The 20,491-nt window shown below is 43.5% G+C and overlaps 1 protein-coding gene across 2 annotated transcripts; it reads right to left on the bottom strand.

The window, feature by feature from the left end:
* Positions 1–294: 294 nt before the first annotated feature.
* Positions 295–19,211, bottom strand: LOC110524867 (basic immunoglobulin-like variable motif-containing protein). 2 transcript variants are annotated; one of them, XM_021604825.2, is made up of 10 exons: positions 18,250–19,211; positions 16,218–16,805; positions 9,341–9,467; positions 6,742–6,837; positions 6,412–6,516; positions 6,191–6,285; positions 5,752–5,884; positions 4,048–4,131; positions 3,806–3,902; positions 295–3,035 (listed from the first exon to the last, which is right to left on the bottom strand). In XM_021604825.2, exons 2-10 carry the CDS (start codon positions 16,723–16,725, stop codon positions 2,712–2,714), a joined length of 1,569 nt encoding a protein of 522 aa, XP_021460500.1. In that variant the 5' UTR covers positions 16,726–16,805; positions 18,250–19,211; the 3' UTR covers positions 295–2,711. The 2 variants fall into 2 exon arrangements, with proteins under 2 accessions (XP_021460500.1, XP_021460498.1); XM_021604823.2 differs by having other exon boundaries at positions 16,218–16,810; positions 18,250–19,202.
* Between the last annotated feature and the right edge of the window lie 1,280 nt (positions 19,212–20,491).

Here is a 20,491-nt window from a genome sequence, read left to right as displayed (position 1 = left end):
CTATGGGACTCCCAATCACAGGCCAGATGTGATACAGCCTGGATTCGAACCAGGTACTGCAGTGACGCCTCTGTGCCACTCTGGAGTATTGTATCAATTCAGCCTATGTATTCACGCCAGGGTAACCCTACACGAAACACAGCCCTTATTTTAAGTGTTTCTAAAATCCCCTATGGGAAAAATAAATGAAGGGGGGGGGGACATTTCCTTGTTTGTCCTCTAGGTTTTATGGGTATTATGACTTAAACTGTGGACTCATTATTTGTAAAATTATGACACTTTTTGATATGAATTGATATAAATTGTTATTTATTAAGAAAAATGAGCAAATCTAAAATCACATGAATAAATAATGATACATTTTACAGTAGTGTTGGGATAAATCTAAACACAAAACCACAGATGCTTGAGCAGGAGAGTTAAGCAGGAGACTTAACTGTGGCTTTAGACACAACATGGACACAATCATGCACTCATTATCCTTTGTCTCTCACGTTGGACATCAACAACAACACAAAGATAAATCTCTACATCTTGGTAGGTGATTAGCATCCGTTGACTTGATTTCTCAGGTATTTTCTTTGGGAAAAGAACATCTACACTTAACATAGTTTCACAGGCTTACACAATGTCAATTGTACCCACTGTACTGTTTGATTCACGTTTCTACAGTTAGTTTTCCTGTAGCTGGGTTTCTGAAGTCTACCATGGTAGTTTTCCTGTAGCTGGGTATCTGAACTCTACCATGGTTGTTTCTGTAGTTAGTTTTATTGTAGCTGGGTTTCTCAACTCTACTATATGTACATTGTTGTTTCTACTGTTAGTTTTCCTGTAGCTGGGTTTCTGAAGTCTACCATGGTTGTTTCTGTAGTTAGTTTTCCTGTAGCTGGGTTTGTCAACTCTACTATATGTACATCGTTGTTTCTACTGTTAGTTTTCCTGTAGCTGGGTTTCTGAAGTCTATCATGGTTGTTTCTGTAGTTAGTTTTCCTGTAGCTGGGTTTCTGATGTCTACCATGATTGTTTCTGTAGTTAGTTTTATTGTAGCTGGGTTTCTCAACTCTACCATATGTACATCATTGTTTTTGTAGTTAGTTTTCCTGTAGCTGGGTTTCTGAAGTCTACCATGATTGTTTCTGTAGTTAGTTTTCCTGTAGCTGGGTTTCTGATGTCTACCATGATTGTTTCTGTAGTTAGTTTTATTGTAGCTGAGTTTCTCAACTCTACTATATGTACATCGTTGTTTCTACTGTTAGTTTTCCTGTAGCTGGGTTTCTGAAGTCTACCATGGTTGTTTCTGTAGTTAGTTTTATTGTAGCTGGGTTTCTCAACTCTACCATATGTACATCTCGGTGGAGTTTGTTTGCAACAACTGTGGGCGGAGTCGCTGTCAGTCGATACAAGGAAGGAGTCTGTGGTTGTATTGGATAAAGGTTTTATTAAAAAGTATGGATATCAGCAAACAAAGAAAGGCACACAGCTACAAACAGCTACAGAGGACAAACATAGGTACAAGGTAAGGAATTAAGAAAGACAGCTACAGAGGACAAACATAGGTACAAGGTAAGGAATTAAGAAAGGCAGCTACAGAGGACAAACATAGGTACAAGGTAAGGAATTAAGAAAGGCAGCTACAGAGGACAAACATAGGTACAAGGTAAGGAATTAAGAAAGGCAGCTACAGAGGACAAACATAGGTACAAGGTAAGGAATTAAGAAAGGCAGCTACAGAGGACAAACATAGGTACAAGGTAAGGAAGTAAGAAAGGCAGCTACAGAGGACAAACATAGGTACAAGGTAAGGAATTAAGAAAGGCAGCTACAGAGGACAAACATAGGTACAAGGTAAGGAAGTAAGAAAGGCAGCTACAGAGGACAAACATAGGTACAAGGTAAGGAATTAAGAAAGGCAGCTACAGAGGACAAACATAGGTACAAGGTAAGGAAGTAAGAAAGGCAGCTACAGAGGACAAACATAGGTACAAGGTAAGGAAGTAAGAAAGGCAGCTACAGAGGACAAACATAGGTACAAGGTAAGGAAGTAAGAAAGGCAGCTACAGAGGACAAACATAGGTACAAGGTAAGGAAGTAAGAAAGGCAGCTACAGAGGACAAACATAGGTACAAGGTAAGGAAGTAAGAAAGGCAGCTACAGAGGACAAACATAGGTACAAGGTAAGGAAGTAAGAAAGGCAGCTACAGAGGACAAACATAGGTACAAGGTAAGGGTTTATCGACCGACAGCGACTCGTTGTAGTTGTCTCCGCTCAACTCCATTGATGTGATGTGCATCGTGGAGTTGAGAAAAACTTGGCTTACCGTAGTCACTGGATTTCAGTCACATTCGCAAACTAACACACTCACTTTAAAAGTGTAAAATTAATAGATTTTATTCTTATTCTTCTTATTTCTTAAATGGCTTTTAAATGCAATGTTATCAGACGTTCTGATTAATAGCAGCAGTCCTCTATACATTGCTAGACGATTAAACGTAGCTTTCACACTAAAGTGTATCAACTTGTATGTTGTACTAACTTTTCATTACAATAATCAGGCAAAATCCTGGATGGAATCTGGATGATGCTAGACGGGGTAAAACAACACTTTCGTCTCTCGCTCTTTTTTTTTGTTGGTGAAAAACGATTGAGAAACGTTTGATATACTAACCAGTATATTTTAGCAGCACTCATTTCACAGCCTTCTCATTGAATCTCAGTCATCTGTGGTATCTTCTTCAACGTCGCTCTCAGGTGAGCTCCTGTGTCGGTACTCTGTGGTGTTAGACAGGTGTTTCCAAGCTACGTCCTTCTGGTTACTGGTACCTGTGCTGTTGGAGCGGCCTAGCCGGGCCAAAGCCTGGTGTTTTCCTGAGGTCTTCTCCCTGTCCTCCTGGACCTCTGCTAAGCCCCCCTGGGCCCTCTCAGACCCCTGGTGGTGGAGGTCATGCCTCAGGTTCTCCAGGTTGAGGGCCCAGGGGCCTAGCTTCTGCCAGTTGACCCTCTGGAAAGCCATGATGCAGTGAAGATTCCCTCCCACCTGCCAGGAGAGGAGTGGTTCATGTCAGAAATGCGTAACAGACCCATGAATGGTACCTTCAACTTTTACATTTTAACATAACTATAAAAACTGAGAAGAGGAGAGGTTCACGTCAGAAATGCAGTACTCATACTAGAGCTCTGCTACCCGAGCCCATCGGGCCAACCTGACATTATACATTGGGCCTGTTAAATTTTTCATCAATAAGTACGGTACGGCAGGGCTTGGGTATCACTAGCATTGTGGAGCTGTGCCATTTGCTCGTGCTCTGCAGTACAGACATATCTGACTAACATCATAACATGGTGCCAGATGGGCTTCAACTAAATAGAAGACAGGAGATATTATTTCACAGATGATAATATTATTCCTCGAGTTTGTCTGAGAGGGATGAAAAGTAACTAACAGCTTGTCTCATGTTTCGTCATTGAGCAGAGCAGCCCAAGCGTAGCCGTTGCTATGGTCACTCACAGACTCAGAGCCACCATGAGCAGAGTGCATGCAGAGTGAGCAGCGCGCAGGAAGCCAGTGACACAGAGGAGTAGCTAATGGATTTACTTACAGAGGAAGTTATTTCTGATTTCTGGTTTCGGGCAGGGCCTTAAATTTGGCAAAAGCAATCAGGCCTGGGCAGGGGTCTGAATGTCGCGGGCATGGCTAGGGCTTAAAATTCATGCCAGTTCTGGGCTCTAACGCATCCTCATCCCATTGTTAGCATAACTGGTATCCTAACAACTAACAAAACTATAAACTGAAACAAAAATGAAAACCTTTTTGGTTTTGCGGCACTGAATTCCCCTCTCCGTGTGACGAATATCAAGGTATTCTGGATTTTGTGTGTTCAGATCTGTAACAATATCAGCCCACCTAAAAACAACAGCAAGATACAGAAGTGAAACAGTAATCGACTAAATACAAATCAACTAAAGAAGACGACAACGTTGTACAACAACAACAACAAAAATACTGCATATAATTTTTTGTAAACATTAGAAGTCAGAAAGGATCATACTTTTTACAGTGAATAGCAGGGTGTTTCCTGCTTGGTTCACCAATCAGGATCCAGTGTTCCATTTCATTAGTTGGTAATGTACCCCTTAGAAGTAAACAACAACAAGTTAACAAGGTACGTGGATGACAGTAGGAGGTACGTGGATGACAGTAGGAGGTACGTGGATGGCAGTAGGAGGTACGTGGATGGCAGTAGGAGGTACGTGGATGACAGTAGGAGGTACGTGGATGACAGTAGGAGGTACGTGGATGACAGTAGGAGGTACGTGGATGACAGTAGGAGGTACGTGGATGACAGTAGGAGTTACGTGGATGACAGTAGGAGGTACGTGGATGACAGTAGGAGGTACGTGGATGACAGTAGGAGTTACGTGGATGACAGTAGGAGGTACGTGGATGACAGTAGGAGGTACGTGGATGACAGTAGGAGGTACGTGGATGACAGTAGGAGGTACGTGGATGACAGTAGGAGGTAAGTGGATGACAGTAGGAGTTACGTGGATGACAGTAGGAGTTACGTGGATGACAGTAGGAGGTACGTGGATGACAGCAGGAGGTACGTGGATGACAGCAGGAGGTACGTGGATGACAGCAGGAGGTACGTGGATGACAGTAGGAGATACGTGGATGACAGTAGGAGGTAAGTGGATGACAGTAGGAGGTAAGTGGATGACAGTAGGAGGTACGTGGATGACAGTAGGAGGTACGTGGATGACAGTAGGAGGTACGTGGATGGCAGTAGGAGTTACGTGGATGACAGCAGGAGGTACGTGGATGACAGTGGGAGATACGTGGATGACAGTAGGAGGTAAGTGGATGACAGTAGGAGGTAAGTGGATGACAGTAGGAGGTACGTGGTTGACAGTAGGAGTTACGTGGATGACAGTAGGAGGTAAGTGGATGACAGTAGGAGGTACGTGGATGACAGCAGGAGGTACGTGGATGACAGCAGGAGGTACGTGGATGACAGCAGGAGGTACGTGGATGACAGCAGGAGTTATGTGGTTGACAGTAGGAGTTATGTGGTTGACAGTAGGAGTTATGTGGTTGACAGTAGGAGGTAAGTGGATGACAGTAGGAGGTAAGTGGATGACAGTAGGAGGTAAGTGGATGACAGTAGGAGGTACGTGGATGACAGCAGGAGGTACGTGGATGACAGTAGGAGTTATGTGGTTGACAGTAGGAGTTATGTGGATGACAGTAGGAGTTATGTGGATGACAGTAGGAGTTATGTGGATGACAGTAGGAGTTATGTGGATGACAGTAGGAGTTACGTGGTTGACAGTAGGAGGTAAGTGGATGACAGTAGGAGGTACGTGGATGACAGCAGGAGGTACGTGGATGACAGCAGGAGGTACGTGGATGACAGCAGGAGGTACGTGGATGACAGCAGGAGTTATGTGGTTGACAGTAGGAGTTATGTGGTTGACAGTAGGAGTTATGTGGTTGACAGTAGGAGGTAAGTGGATGACAGTAGGAGGTAAGTGGATGACAGTAGGAGGTAAGTGGATGACAGTAGGAGGTACGTGGATGACAGCAGGAGGTACGTGGATGACAGTAGGAGTTATGTGGTTGACAGTAGGAGTTATGTGGTTGACAGTAAGATAAAATGATTAGTAATCGAAAATAATAAAATGTAATGAATTAGGCCTAAACGATGACCTGTTAGAAAGTAAATGCACACAGGGATATGAGAAGAATGTACCTGTAGGCCTTGGCTGCTTTGAAAGGTGTGGCCTCGAAGCCCACAGGACAGAAGTAGTGGTTCTGACAGTGGTAAATATAGGCCATGGTTTCATCTCTTAACCCCAGGGTCAACTTCAACAACGCCCCCTCAGCTGGAACAGGGAGGACAAATACTCAATTCAAACACACTCCATTTAAAAGCAAAACAGAATCATGCAGACAGTCTGAACTACTGTATGCTTTTTCATCTATTCTGTTGTCAAAAAAAACAACGATTTCTTTATATAACAGACGAACTGGATGACAAACTAAAGTCAAGGCCGGCCCCAAGCCACTGGATTGACTGACATTTGAACACATTTTACACTTTGTATTTCCAAAGCGGAGGGCAGCTTGTTACATCATGGCCAATTTGTTAGTAGAGAGGGTAGACGAGAGGAGAGAGTAGACAAACTCACCAGTCTCTCCCGCTGTCTTGTGTTTCCCGTGGGGTTTGTACAGAATATAGGAACATCCTCGGACACGGAAATTGTCATTGATTTGCCTGAACCATCTGTTCACAAAGATAAAAATAAATATATATATATATATATATATATATATATATATATATATAATAATCTGTAGCCATAAACTGTGTGCACCTTGTTTCTAATGTCAGTATTTCTGAGTACTGTACCTCATCAGAGTAGCGTTGCCTGTAAAGGGACCAAACTTAATCTCCTCGAAAGGAGGCTGGAAGCCTAGGATCTGAAGAGCCCCTTCCTGGGAGATGGGTGGGAGACTGAAAATACACACAATAACAATCAAATAGCTGTTAATCCTCTTATTTATGACACATAAAAAATGAGACTACACGCTATAATGTGATGGAAACATTTGTCTTTTGTATTACCTATTACCTATATATTACCTATATAACAAGTATAAAAGATGGAGTCTGTTCCCCCAACGAGCGGTGATCCCATTGCCACACGTACAGAGCTACAGACGACGATAAAATGCCTACCTCCCTGCTCCTAGTGTGCTGTACAGAAAGTTCCAGCAGGAAACTAATGAAGATATCCCACATGACGTCTTGTACTGGGGGCGGCTGATACAGTACCTAGAGAACGGAGGGAGGGAAAGGAGGGAAGGAGGGAGGGAAGGAAGAGAGGGAGGGAAGGAAGGAAGAGAAGGGGGAGGGAGGGAGGGAGGGAGGGAAGGAAGAGAGGGAGGGAGGGAGGGAGGGAGGGAGGGAGGGAGGGAGGGAGGGAGGGAGGGAGGGAAGGAAGGAAGGAAGGAAGGAAGGAAGGAAGGAAGGAAGGAAGGAAGGAAGGAAGGAAGGAAGGAAGGAAGAGAAGGGGGAGGGAGGGAGGGAGGGAGGGAGGGAGGGAGGGAGGGAGGGAGGGAGGGAGGGAGGGAGGGAGGGAGGGAGGGAGGGAGGGCGAAAGAAAAGCATGACACTAATGAATGCCTCCTCCACTTGCAGAAATTTCTGGCTCTGTCCGAAATGGCACCACATTCCCTATATAGTGCACTAGCTTTAACCAGAGCCCTATTGGGCAGCAGGCACCACATTCCCTATATAGTGCACTAGCTTTAACCAGAGCCCTATTGGGCAGCAGGCACCACATTCCCTATATAGTGCACTAGCTTTAACCAGAGCCCTATTGGGCAGCAGGCACCACATTCCCTATATAGTGCACTAGCTTTAACCAGAGCCCTATTGGGCAGCAGTGCACTACATAGGGTGCCATTTGGGATGCAAACCCACTGTCATCATTATCAGTAGTTAATACAGTATAACAAGCTCTGTTATAGGTCTATCAGTAGTTAATACAGTAGAACTAGCTCTGTGATAGGTCTATCAGTAGTTAATACAGTATAACAAGCTCTGTTATAGGTCTATCAGTAGTTAATACAGTATAACTAGCTCTGTGATAGGTCTATCAGTAGTTAATACAGTAGAACTAGCTCTGTGATAGGTCTATCAGTAGTTAATACAGTAGAACTAGCTCTGTGATAGGTCTATCAGTAGTTAATACAGTAGAACTAGCTCTGTGATAGGTCTATCAGTAGTTAATACAGTAGAACTAGCTCTGTGATAGGTCTATCAGTAGTTAATACAGTATAATTAGGGGCGCAGACAGAACAAAGAGCAAGTTATACAAATCTTTGCTACGGTGCATCAAAAGCAATTTAAAAGTAATTCTCAGATAAAAAAATGAACATCAGTCTTAGCTGTTTTTACGGCCATTTTTATATCTCCTTCACTTGATGCTAGCTATCTAGGCTAACGTTAGCTAAGATAACTAGCTAGGCTAACGTTAGCTAAGGTAACTAGCTAGGCTAACGTTGGCTAAGATAACTAGCTAGGCTAACGTTAGCTACGATAACTAGCTAGGTAGCTAAATATTACTGCAAAAGAATAGTAGCTTGATGCCAAAGTGCTTGCTAAGACTATGTATATATGGTATATACTTAAGCAATAAGGCACGAGGGGGGCGTGGTATACGGCCAACATACCACGGCTAAGGGATGTTCTTAGCACGACGCATCGCGGAGTAGATGGATACAGCCCTTAGCCGTGGTATATTGGCCATATATCACAAACCCTTATTGCTATTACAAACTGGTTACCAATGTAATTAGAGCAGTAAAATGAAATGTTTTGTCATACCTGTGGTATACGGTCTGATATACAATGGCTGTCAGCCAATCAGCATTCAGGGCAGGGACCACCCAGTTTATAATACAGTTTAATGAGCTGTGTGTTACCTCAGTAGTAGTTAATACAGTATAATGAGCTGTGTGTTACCTCAGTAGTTACAGTATAATGAGCTGTGTGTTACCTCAGTAGTTAATACAGTATAATGAGCTGTGTGTTACCTCAGTAGTTACAGTATAATGAGTTGTGTGTTACCTCAGTAGTTACAGTATAATGAGCTGTGTGTTACCTCAGTAGTTACAGTATAATGAGCTGTGTGTTACCTCAGTAGTTACAGTATAATGAGCTGTGTGTTACCTCAGTAGTTACAGTATAATGAGCTGTGTGTTACCTCAGTAGCAGTTAATACAGTATAATGAGCTGTGTGTTACCTCAGTAGTTACAGTATAATGAGCTGTGTGTTACCTCAGTAGTTAATACAGTATAATGAGCTGTGTGTTACCTCAGTAGTTACAGTATAATGAGCTGTGTGTTACCTCAGTAGTTACAGTATAATGAGCTGTGTGTTACCTCAGTAGTTACAGTATAATGAGCTGTGTGTTACCTCAGTAGTTACAGTATAATGAGCTGTGTGTTATCTCAGTAGTTAATACAGTATAATGAGCTGTGTGTTACCTCAGTAGTTACAGTATAATGAGCTGTGTGTTACCTCAGTAGTTACAGTATAATGAGCTGTGTGTTACCTCAGTAGTTAATACAGTATAATGAGCTGTGTGTTACCTCAGTAGTTACAGTATAATGAGCTGTGTGTTACCTCAGTAGTTACAGTATAATGACCTGTGTGTTACCTCAGTAGTTAATACAGTATAATGAGCTGTGTGTTACCTCAGTAGTTACAGTATAATGAGCTGTGTGTTACCTCAGTAGTTACAGTATAATGAGCTGTGTGCTATATTACCATCTCCTGAGGTCCAGGACTTTCCTCTGTTTGATCTCGTCCTGCGAGGCGTGGAGAGGAAGGTCCTGCAGGTTCCTACTGCCCCCTGAAGACTTCATCTTCTTAGTACCGACTCTCTTTATGTTGCCTGAAAATAGGACACAAAGTTAAAGCAATCGCTCATGAAGACAGAAACTAAAAGTAGGCTATATCTGTCAAGCGTTCATCAGGTCTGAATATATATATATATATATATATATATATATATATAATCAGTGTGGCGTACTAATGTTCCTCGAGTTCTAATTGTTTCTGAGAACCACACGGTACTTAATTGTTCCATTTCTTTCAACAAAAATAATACTCAGCTGGGTAATCTTGTCACTGTGAAAAGTAATCTCTCTTGTAGTCACTGTGAAATAAACACAGTCCTCTCATTCACCCTCTCCCTACAGCACACTGATTCTTTAGGTGGTGTCTCTGCCTGTCCTACTAGCACTCTGGACAGTGGTGTCTCTGCCCGTCTGTGGTGTCTCTGCCCGTCTGTGGTGTCTCTGCCCGTCTGTGGTGTCTCTGCCCGTCTGTGGTGTCTCTGCCCGTCTGTGGTGTCTCCGCCTGTCCTACTAGCACTCTGGACAGTGGTGTCTCTGCCTGTCCTACTAGCACTCTGGACAGTGGTGTCTCTGCCTGTCCTACTAGCACTCTGGACAGTGGTGTCTCTGCCTGTCCTACTAGCACTCTGGACAGTGGTGTCTCTGCCCGTCTTACTAGCACTCTGGACAGTGGTGTCTCTGCCTGTCTTACTAGCACTCTGGACAGTGGTGTCTCTGCCTGTCTTACTAGCACTCTGGACAGTGGTGTCTCTGCCTGTCCTACTAGCACTCTGGACAGTGGTGTCTCTGCCTGTCTTACTAGCACTCTGGACAGTGGTGTCTCTGCCTGTCCTACTAGCACTCTGGACAGTGGTGTCTCTGCCTGTCCTACTAGCACTCTGGACAGTGGTGTGTCTGCCTGTCCTACTAGCACTCTGGACAGTGGTGTGTCTGCCTGTCCTACTAGCACTCTGGACAGTGGTGTCTCTGCCAGTCCTACTAGCACTCTGGACAGTGGTGTCTCTACCTGTCCTACTAGCACTCTGGACAGTGGTGTCTCTGCCAGTCCTACTAGCACTCTGGACAGTGGTGTCTCTACCTGTCCTACTAGCACTCTGGACAGTGGTGTCTCTACCTGTCCTACTAGCACTCTGGACAGTGGTGTCTCTACCTGTCCTACTAGCACTCTGGACAGTGGTGTCTCTGCCAGTCTTACTAGCACTCTGGACAGTGGTGTCTCTACCTGTCCTACTAGCACTCTGGACAGTGGTGTCTCTACCTGTCCTACTAGCACTCTGGACAGTGGTGTCTCTGCCAGTCTTACTAGCACTCTGGACAGTGGTGTCTCTGCCACTCTGCCAGATCTCCTCTAGAGCAGTGGCGTTTTGGGGCTGTTGCTGGGCAACACGGACTTTCAACTCCCTCCAAAGACTTTCTAAGGGTTGAGATCTGGAGACTGGCTAGGCCACTCCAGGACCTTGAAATGCTTCTTACGAAGCCACTCCTTCGTTGCCCGGGCGGTGTGTTTGGGATCATTGTCATGCTGAAAGACCCAGCCACGTTTCATCTTCAATGCCCTTGCTGATGGAAGGAGGTTTTCACTCTCTCAAGGTTTTCACTTTCTCACGATACATGGCCCCATTCATTCTTTCCTTTACACGGATGAGTCGTCCTGGTCCCTTTGCAGAAAACAGCCCCAAAGCATGATGTTCCACCCCCATGCTTCACAGTAGGTATGGTGTTCTTTGGATGCAACTCAGCAATCTTTGTCCTCCAAACACGACGAGTTGAGTTTTTACCAAAAAGTTATATTTTGGTTTCATCTGACCATATGACATTCTCCCAATCTTCTTCTGGATCATCCAAATGCTCTCTAGCAAACTTCAGACGGGCCTGGACATGTACTGGCATAAGCAGGGGGACACATCTGGCACTGCAGGATTTGAGTCCCTGGCGGCGTAGTGTGTTACTGATGGTAGGCTTTGTTACTTTGGTCCCAGCTCTCTGCAGGTCATTCACTAGGTCCCCCTGTGTGGTTCTGGGATTTTTGCTCACCGTTCTTGTGATCATTTTGACCCCACGGGGTGAGATCTTGAGCCCCAGATCGAGGGAGATTATCAGTGGTCTTGTATGTCTTCCATTTCCTAATAATTGCTCCCACAGTTGATTTCTTCAAGCCAAGCAGCTTACCTATTGCAGATTCAGTCTTCCCAGCCTGGTGCAGGTCTACAATTTTGTTTCTTGTGTCCTTTGACAGCTCTTTGGTCTTGGCCATAGTGGAGTTTGGAGTGTGACTGTTTGAGGTTGTGGACAGGTGTCTTTTATACTGATAACAAGTTCAAACAGGTGCCATTAATACAGGTAACGAGTGGAGGACAGAGGAGCCTCTTAAAGAAGAAGTTACAGGTCTGTGAGAGCCAGAAATCTTGCTTGTTTGTAGGTGACCAAATACTTATTTTCCACCATAATTTGCAAATAAATTCATTCAAAATGAACAATCACAATGTGATTTTCTGGATTTTTTTTCTAATTTTGTCTGTCATAGTTGAAGTGTACCTATGATGAAAATTACAGGCCTCTCTCATCTTTTTAAGTGGGAGAACTTGCACAATTGGTGGCTGACAAAATACTTTTTTGCCCCACTGTGTGTGTGTGTGTGTGTGTGTGTGTGTGTGTATATATATATATATATATATTCAGAGCCAAAGAGAAGATCCCATGTCCCAAGTGTTATTTAAGTGTTGTGGTTGCAGGTTCACCTGCCTCACCTAAAGTATATTATTTAAGGGTGTTGCTATAGGCTACCAAGAGTGAACAGTCAGTATCTAGATAACGTGTGAAATGCTTGATAGTCTATGTGATGTAAACAGAGAGGTCTACTTTCATGTGATCTACTGGTTGTGTGTGTGTACTGACATGTGACCTACTGGTTGTGTGTGTGTACTGACATGTGACCTACTGATTGTGTGTATGTACTGACATGTGACCTACTGGTTGTGTGTGTGTACTGACATGTGACCTACTGGTTGTGTGTGTGTACTGACATGTGACCTACTGGTTGTGTGTGTGTGTACTGACATGTGACCTACTGGTTGTGTGTGTGTACTGACATGTGACCTACTTGTTGTGTGTGTGTACTGACATGTGACCTACTGGTTGTGTGTGTGTACTGACATGTGACCTACTGGTTGTGTGTGTGTACTGACATGTGACCTACTGGTTGTGTGTGTGTACTGACATGTGACCTACTGGTTGTGTGTGTGTACTGACATGTGACCTACTGGTTGTGTGTGTGTGTACTGACATGTGACCTACTGGTTGTGTGTGTGTACTGACATGTGACCTACTGGTTGTGTGTGTGTACTGACATGTGACCTACTGGTTGTGTGTGTGTACTGACATGTGACCTACTGGTTGTGTGTGTGTACTGACATGTGACCTACTGGTTGTGTGTGTGTACTGACACGTGACCTACTGGTTGTGTGTATGTACTGACACGTGACCTACTGGTTGTGTGTATGTACTGACATGTGACCTACTGGTTGTGTGTATGTACTGACACGTGACCTACTGGTTGTATGTACTGACACGTGACCTACTGGTTGTGTGTGTGTACTGACATGTGACCTACTGGTTGTGTGTATGTACTGACATGTGACCTACTGGTTGTGTGTATGTACTGACATGTGACCTACTGGTTGTGTGTGTGTACTGACATGTGACCTACTGGTTGTGTGTATGTACTGACATGTGACCTACTGGTTGTGTGTATGTACTGACACATGACCTACTGGTTGTGTGTATGTACTGACACGTGACCTACTGGTTGTGTGTATGTACTGACATGTGACCTACTGGTTGTGTGTGTGTACTGACATGTGACCTACTGGTTGTGTGTATGTACTGACATGTGACCTACTGGTTGTGTGTATGTACTGACATGTGACCTACTGGTTGTGTGTGTGTACTGACATGTGACCTACTGGTTGTGTGTATGTACTGACATGTGACCTACTGGTTGTGTGTATGTACTGACATGTGACCTACTGGTTGTGTGTATGTACTGACATGTGACCTACTGGTTGTGTGTGTGTACTGACATGTGACCTACTGGTTGTGTGTATGTACTGACATGTGACCTACTGGTTGTGTGTATGTACTGACACATGACCTACTGGTTGTGTGTATGTACTGACACGAGACCTACTGGTTGTGTGTGTGTACTGACACATGACCTACTGGTTGTGTGTGTGTACTGACACATGACCTACTGGTTGTGTGTATGTACTGACACGTATGTGTAACTGATAGATGTAATGTCCTTTTCATTATTTGTCGGACCCCAGTAAGACTAGCTGTCGGATCCTTACAAAAATGTAATCAAATGCCTATCTGTGGTTTCACTGCCTGTCTGTGGTTTCACTGCCTGTCTGTGGTTTCACTGCCTGTCTGTGGTTTCCCTGTCCGTCTGTGGTTTCACTGCCTGTCTGTGGTTTCACTGCCTGTCTGTGGTTTCCCTGTCCGTCTGTGGTTTCACTGCCTGTCTGTGGTTTCACTGCCTGTCTGTGGTTTCACTGCCTATCTGTGGTTTCACTGCCTGTCTGTGGTTTCACTGCCTGTCTGTGGTTTCACTGCCTGTCTGTGGTTTCACTGCCAGTCTGTGGTTTCACTGCCTGTCTGTGGTTTCACTGCCTGTCTGTGGTTTCTCTGCCTGTCTGTGGTTTCACTGCCTGTCTGTGGTTTCCCTGCCTGTCTGTGGTTTCACTGCCTGTCTGTGGTTTCCCTGTCTGTCTGCGGTTTCACTGCCTGTGTTGAAGAGGAGTATCATGAGTAGGGTTTCAAAATTCTGGGAAACATTCAAATTTCCTGGTTTTCCAGAATTCCTGGTTGGAGGATTATAGATGTCCTTCTTATTCCCACCTGTTTCCGGAGAATATTCTGGGATTTCAGGGAAAACAGGGAATGTATTGGAAGTTCATGGAGTTTTGCTGTGTTACAAAGTGGGAATGAAATAGATTTAATTGTGATTTTTTTTTGTGTGTCATTGATCTACTACATAAAATACTCCATAATGCCAAAGGAAAAAGAAAATTCTAGAAATATTTACAGATTAATACAAATGTAATAACACAAATGTGGTTGTTGCATAAGTATAAAACAATAACAAAATCAGATATTGAATATATTTTTTACCTCTGGTCAAGTTAATAATTATGCTGTGGATGATGTATTTAACCACACAGACACATCAAAGATACAGTCATCCTTCTGAACTGAGCTGCAGAACAGGAAGGAAACTGAGATACAGAACAGGAAGGAAACTGAGATACAGGACAGGAAGGAAACAGATGCAGGACAGGAATGAAACTGAGATACAGGACAGGAAGGAAACTGAGATACAGGACAGGAAGGAAACTGAGATGCAGGACAGGAAGGAAACTGAGATACAGGACAGGAAGGAAACTGAGATACAGGACAGGAAGGAAACTGAGCTACAGAACAGGAAGGAAACTGACACACAGAACAGGAAGGAAACTGAGCTACAGACCAGGAAGGAAACTGACACACAGAACAGGAAGGAAACTGAGCTACAGACCAGGAAGGAAACTGAGATACAGAACAGGAAGGAAACTGAGATACAGAACAGGAAGGAAACTGAGATACAGAACAGGAAGGAAACTACAATGAGGCCATTGGTGATTTTAAAACTGCTACGAAGTTGTGATAGGAGAAATGTGTCTCTATAATAACGACCTAAATGAGTGAAAATCAGAATAAAAATATTCCAAGACATGCATCCTGTATGAAACAAGGCACTAAAGTACTACTGAAAAAACAACAAGTACGGAATACACTTTGCAAAGCCTTAAGTAAATGTAAAGCCTAACGTTTGGGGCAAATCCAATACAACACGTCACTGAGTAAATGCCTCCTTATTTTCAAGCGTGATGTTGGCTGCATCATGGTATGGGTATGCTTGACAATGGCAAAGACTGGGGCGTTTTTCAGGATGAAAATAAATGGGATGGAGCTAAGCACCTACAAAATCCTAGAGGAAAACCTGCTTCAGTATGCTTTTATACCAGACAATGGGAGATGAATTCACCTTTCAGCAGGTCAATAACCTACAACACAAGGCCAAATCTACACTGGAGTTGCTTACCAAGAAGACAGTGAATGTTCCTCAATTCTGAGTGGCCAAGTCACAGTTTTGACTTAAATCTTCTTGAAATCTATGGCAAGACTTGAAAATAGCTGTCTAGTCATTATCCCCAACACCTTCACAGAGCTTGAAGTATTTTGAAAAGAATACTGGGTAAATATTGCACAATCCCGGTGTGCAAAGCTCTTAAGAGACTTACCAAAGAACACTCACAGATGTAATCGCTGCCAAAGGTGTTTCTAACATGTATTTACTCAGGGGGGTGAAAACGTATCTAATTAACGTATATTAATGTTTTATTTTTCATTCATCTTAAAATAATGTTAGGATTTTACTTCTACTTTGACAGAGTATTTTGTGTAGCTCATTGACAACAAAATGACAGTTTAATCCCACTTGGTAACACAATAAAATGTGAAGTAATCCAAGGGGTAGGGGGGGTGAATACTCATGATACCCACGGTACCAACAACAGATGATCTGAACACCAGCTACGGGCACATATTTCTTAGTAACAGATGAATCAGCATGAGAACAATACTAAGTAATTCATAGCATATTCATGAGACTGAAAACATACTGGAAATGATGTCTCCAAAAGCAAGCAGAACTGTATATGATTTAGGTTATTGATTTTGCTTACTTGCCCTGGGCTTTCGAGTTAGCACAGCATCAAAGTTAGTGGTATCAATCTCCCAAGCCAGGATAGGCTTGGTGTTGCTGCAGGACACCCCCTCCATGTCAAAGTCTTCGTCTGAAGCCTCCTCTACACCTGCAGGCTGCCCCTGAGACAGGTCCACAGTGCTGGACTTCACTAATGGGGCCCCGCTGCCATCCTGCTTGCTGTGGGCCACCTCTCTGGGGGTGCTGGGGAGCCGGTAGAGAGAGGCAGCCTGGTTGAGGAGGGCGTAGTCTGAGCAGACCGTGTAGAACTTCTCTCTGGAGTGAGTGACAGGGCAGGTCCATGGGAGCTGGAGCTCAGCGCTGGAGGCTCTCCGGGTCCTCAGGGAGTCCCGGGTGAGAGTGGTCAGCAGGCCGCGTTGGTCATCCTCTCTGTCAGGGGGTGGGGGTCGCTGGGACAAGGGCATAGCCTGGTCGCCTGGCTGACTCCCAGACACATTAGGTCCTGAACTATCCCCACTGTTAGGCATTGAAGAGAGGACTGGGATGATGAATGAGAGAATTGTTTAAAGTTGAAGTGGTTGGTCTGTTTAGAGGGGTGGGATGTCATCTATGCTGCAGAAAGGGTTAAAAATATATATTTATTAAAACTTCAAATTGGGTTTAAAGATATCAACCAGGAATTGTGTTTATGGGCTTATAAAGGTAAAGTGTTGGAAGGTAATTCATAGTCAGTAACTAACATAGAATTGAAGGTATCCAAAGGCCAGCAGATGGCGATGTTGAGTCATTTCATCTTACGGTCCAGATGGAATCTATCCAGCTGGCAATGCAGCTGGCTATGCACTCGTATCCCCCATGGACTGGTTTGTACATTAAACATTCTCCATTCAGGCTGTAAGGGTGAAATGTTCCTCCTGAACTCAATTGAACGGGGAGAAGGTCGGAAAAAAACGGGGAAATTTACATACTTTTTTATAAAACACTATTTTCCACCACCATGCTAAAGTGGCTAATGCTACTTCCTGATGTTGCGTATTGTGTTCAGCCAATCAGACCAGGGGTGAGAAAAAAAACAGACTACTGCAACCTGATTGGCTGAATGGAATATGCAACATCCAGGACTAACATTAGCTACTCTAGCATGGTGGTGGAAACTGGTGCTTCATAAAGAAAGTATGGGGTCTCCTGAGTAGCGCAGCGGTCTAAGGCACTACATGTTAGTGTTGAGGCTTCACTACAACCTGGGGTTCGACCCCAGGCTGTGTCACAACCGGCCGTGACCGGGAGTCCCATAGGGTGACACACAATTGGCCCAGGGTCGTCTGGGTTAGGGGAGGGTTAGACCGGGGGGTTTTCCATGGCTCATCGCACTCTAGCGATTCCTTGTAGCGGGCCGGGCACATGAAAGCTGACTTCAGTCGTCAGTTGAACAGTGTTTCCTCCAACACATTGGTGCGGCTGGCTTCCTAGTTAAGAAGCAGTGTGGCTTGGCGGGTGATGTTTCAGTCCTTCACCTCTACCAAGCCCGTTGGAGAGTTGCAGCGATGAGACAAGATCGTAACTACCAATTGGATATCACAAAACGTATCACCATTAAATCTAGTTAAGGAGGAAAACTACACCCTTGCAGCCTCAATGGAAAATATATTATGTACAACCCGGTTCAGGGATAGGTGCGTTCCCATTGAATGAATGGTAAGATGAAACGACTCAATATCGTCATCTGCCAGCCTTTTGGCTAACTTTACGGCAAGCCCTGATATTAATTCAGCCATAACCTGATCTACAGTAGCATGAACACTTGATAAGGATAATGTATTGGACATTGAGTACAAAACACACTTAGGAGTGATGTAAATGTTTTTTTACATTACCCGGCCGTTCAATCATAGAGACAAAGATAAGAATATGTATTTTGTATCTAGCCCACTAGGCTAGACGGCCGTCACCATCACCACCTGTCATCTCAGAAGATGGCAGCAAAAACATGCAGTAGCATCGGACACTCTAAAATATGCACGCAATAAACCTGTAACATTTGGTACACATACCTTGCATGGTGTCGTGGATTTTTAACTTGGTAGTTAACTAGGTAGCCACATAGTATGAATTTCTCCTGTTGGGATAAATACGCTGTTGTATATTGACGTCCTCCTCCTTCCGCTGTACAGTAATGATGAACTAACCCATTACGTAACTAGGGGTGCTCAACCGTAATCTTCCACAAGATTTTCTCAGACAGTTCTAAATTAACGCTTTGCTAAAAAAAAAAAAAATCTAATAAAAATGGGAGTTTAAAATTGTTCAATTTATAGGGATTTCACATTACTGACCCTATTTCTTCATCATTTACACACAATATTCGGCGTTCACGAAGGGCCATCAACCCCTAACCAGCCATCCGGTTTTCTTTAACCAATCAGAACAAGCCATTTGCCTGTGTGGGGTGCACTTGATTTACCTCGCTGGTATGGAACGCCGTTTTACACTATTCGAAGCGTCAAATAAGCTTGTTGACCAACCAGGACCTGAATATGACTCTCACGTCATGTAATCATTCAACACGTTCATTCATTGTTTATGTAATTATTACACATTGATTAGACTATCACTCGTATTTCATATGTCACAACGATTCACTGATACGTGTGCTATGATGCCGGTAAAGTTTTGTTTCGCTCACCGGCTGCTGCCTCACGACCGCAGACACACTCCCCCAAGCTATGGACGGTGCTGGCTATAAAAAAGCTAGCTAGCTAATGGACACAAACAATGTTCTTCCCCCAAAAACATAGCAAAACGACATGATCTGTTTCAGTAGCTATAGTTAGCTAGCTAACTATCTATCTAGGTGTCATCATCTAAAATACCCCTTATTTATAAAACAGTTCTAATTTGATGAATGGTCAGACCCTATGTGAAGCTAGCCACAATAAGGATTAGCCTAAATAGTGGAATTTGCTGTTCGCCTTAAAAGGAAAATAGAATATAAATATATATATATTCTATTGAACCTTAATTTAACTAGGCAATTCAGTTAAGAACAAATTATTATTTACAATAACGACCTAACCCGGACGACGCTGGACCAATTGTGCGCCCCCTTATGTCTAATTGAAAGTGTTACAAATGAATACGAATAGTGGAATCATGCCTTAATGGAATATATCATGCGAAACGAGGTTGGATTGTTGTTATATAAATTTTAAAAAAGACAATAATTTGTTAATTTGACAAAAATCTGTTGAAATCCCACTGTGGATGTATTAGACTTTAGAATTGCATCGATTGCATACTTGTTTCACTGTACAGCCTTACCCTATGGATTGTGGATCAATGACATGGGGTATCAGTCTACCCAGTGACACCCACAGAACATTAGCGTCGAGGCACTTATTGCAGGACTCTGAAACCACTGTGAATTGAGCCACATGTATTGTACCTGTCAACCTATGTATTGAACAATATTCCAGAGAAAAAACAATACCAAGTGTATTTTCTGGAGTCTGATAACTCTGAGGACTTTCCCACAGTCAAAGTGCCACAATAAGATCTACGACGCTAATATTTGCGTAAAAAGTTGCGTTCTGTGGGTGTTAAGGAGCAGACTGATACACTATTTTATTGCTCCATAAATTCCAGCCCTTTAACCTTGTTAATATTATCTAGTCTAAATATGGCATGATTCCATCAATTGTGTAACCTGCGTAACTTTCAATGAGGAACTTTTATTTTGAAGGAAAACGGCAAATTCCACTATTGTGGATAATCCTTATTGTGGATAGCTTCACAGCACGGTTCCGGTTCCGGTTCACGCCTCTCTAGCCAGATGAAGCTAACTGGCTGCTTATAACGTTAGCTGTGGTCAACAGGGTTAAGTAGCTTGATAGCTAGTTATTTTCATGAAATGAAGTTCGATTTCAATAGGGGAACAACAAGTGGCTACCTAGCTAATACTTACTCTCATGGATTCCTAAATCATTGCTAAAAAATATTGAAAATGACTGCAGTTTCTACTGGTCATTGCTTTCAGGCTGGTAGCTAAAGCTAGCTAGCTACCCCCAGAGGTTGCTAATAACATCTGTATCAAACATATTTCCAAGCAGTTTTGATCCTGATCTTATTTCAAATGCTCACACAGACGTTTTCCCATTCGGTGGAACAAATAATGCGTTATTACCAACGTGGTATTGTAAACAGATTGTGGCCGGTGTGGGTGCCTGTTTGTAATATTATTTTGTACAACTTTGACAGTGCTGGTGGCGCTTGGCTTTCACACACAACATTCTATAA

Source organism: Oncorhynchus mykiss, chromosome 5 (assembly GCF_013265735.2).
Source record: "Oncorhynchus mykiss isolate Arlee chromosome 5, USDA_OmykA_1.1, whole genome shotgun sequence".
NCBI classification, from domain to species: domain Eukaryota; kingdom Metazoa; phylum Chordata; class Actinopteri; order Salmoniformes; family Salmonidae; genus Oncorhynchus; species Oncorhynchus mykiss.
This window is presented reverse-complemented; position numbering and strand designations above follow the sequence as displayed.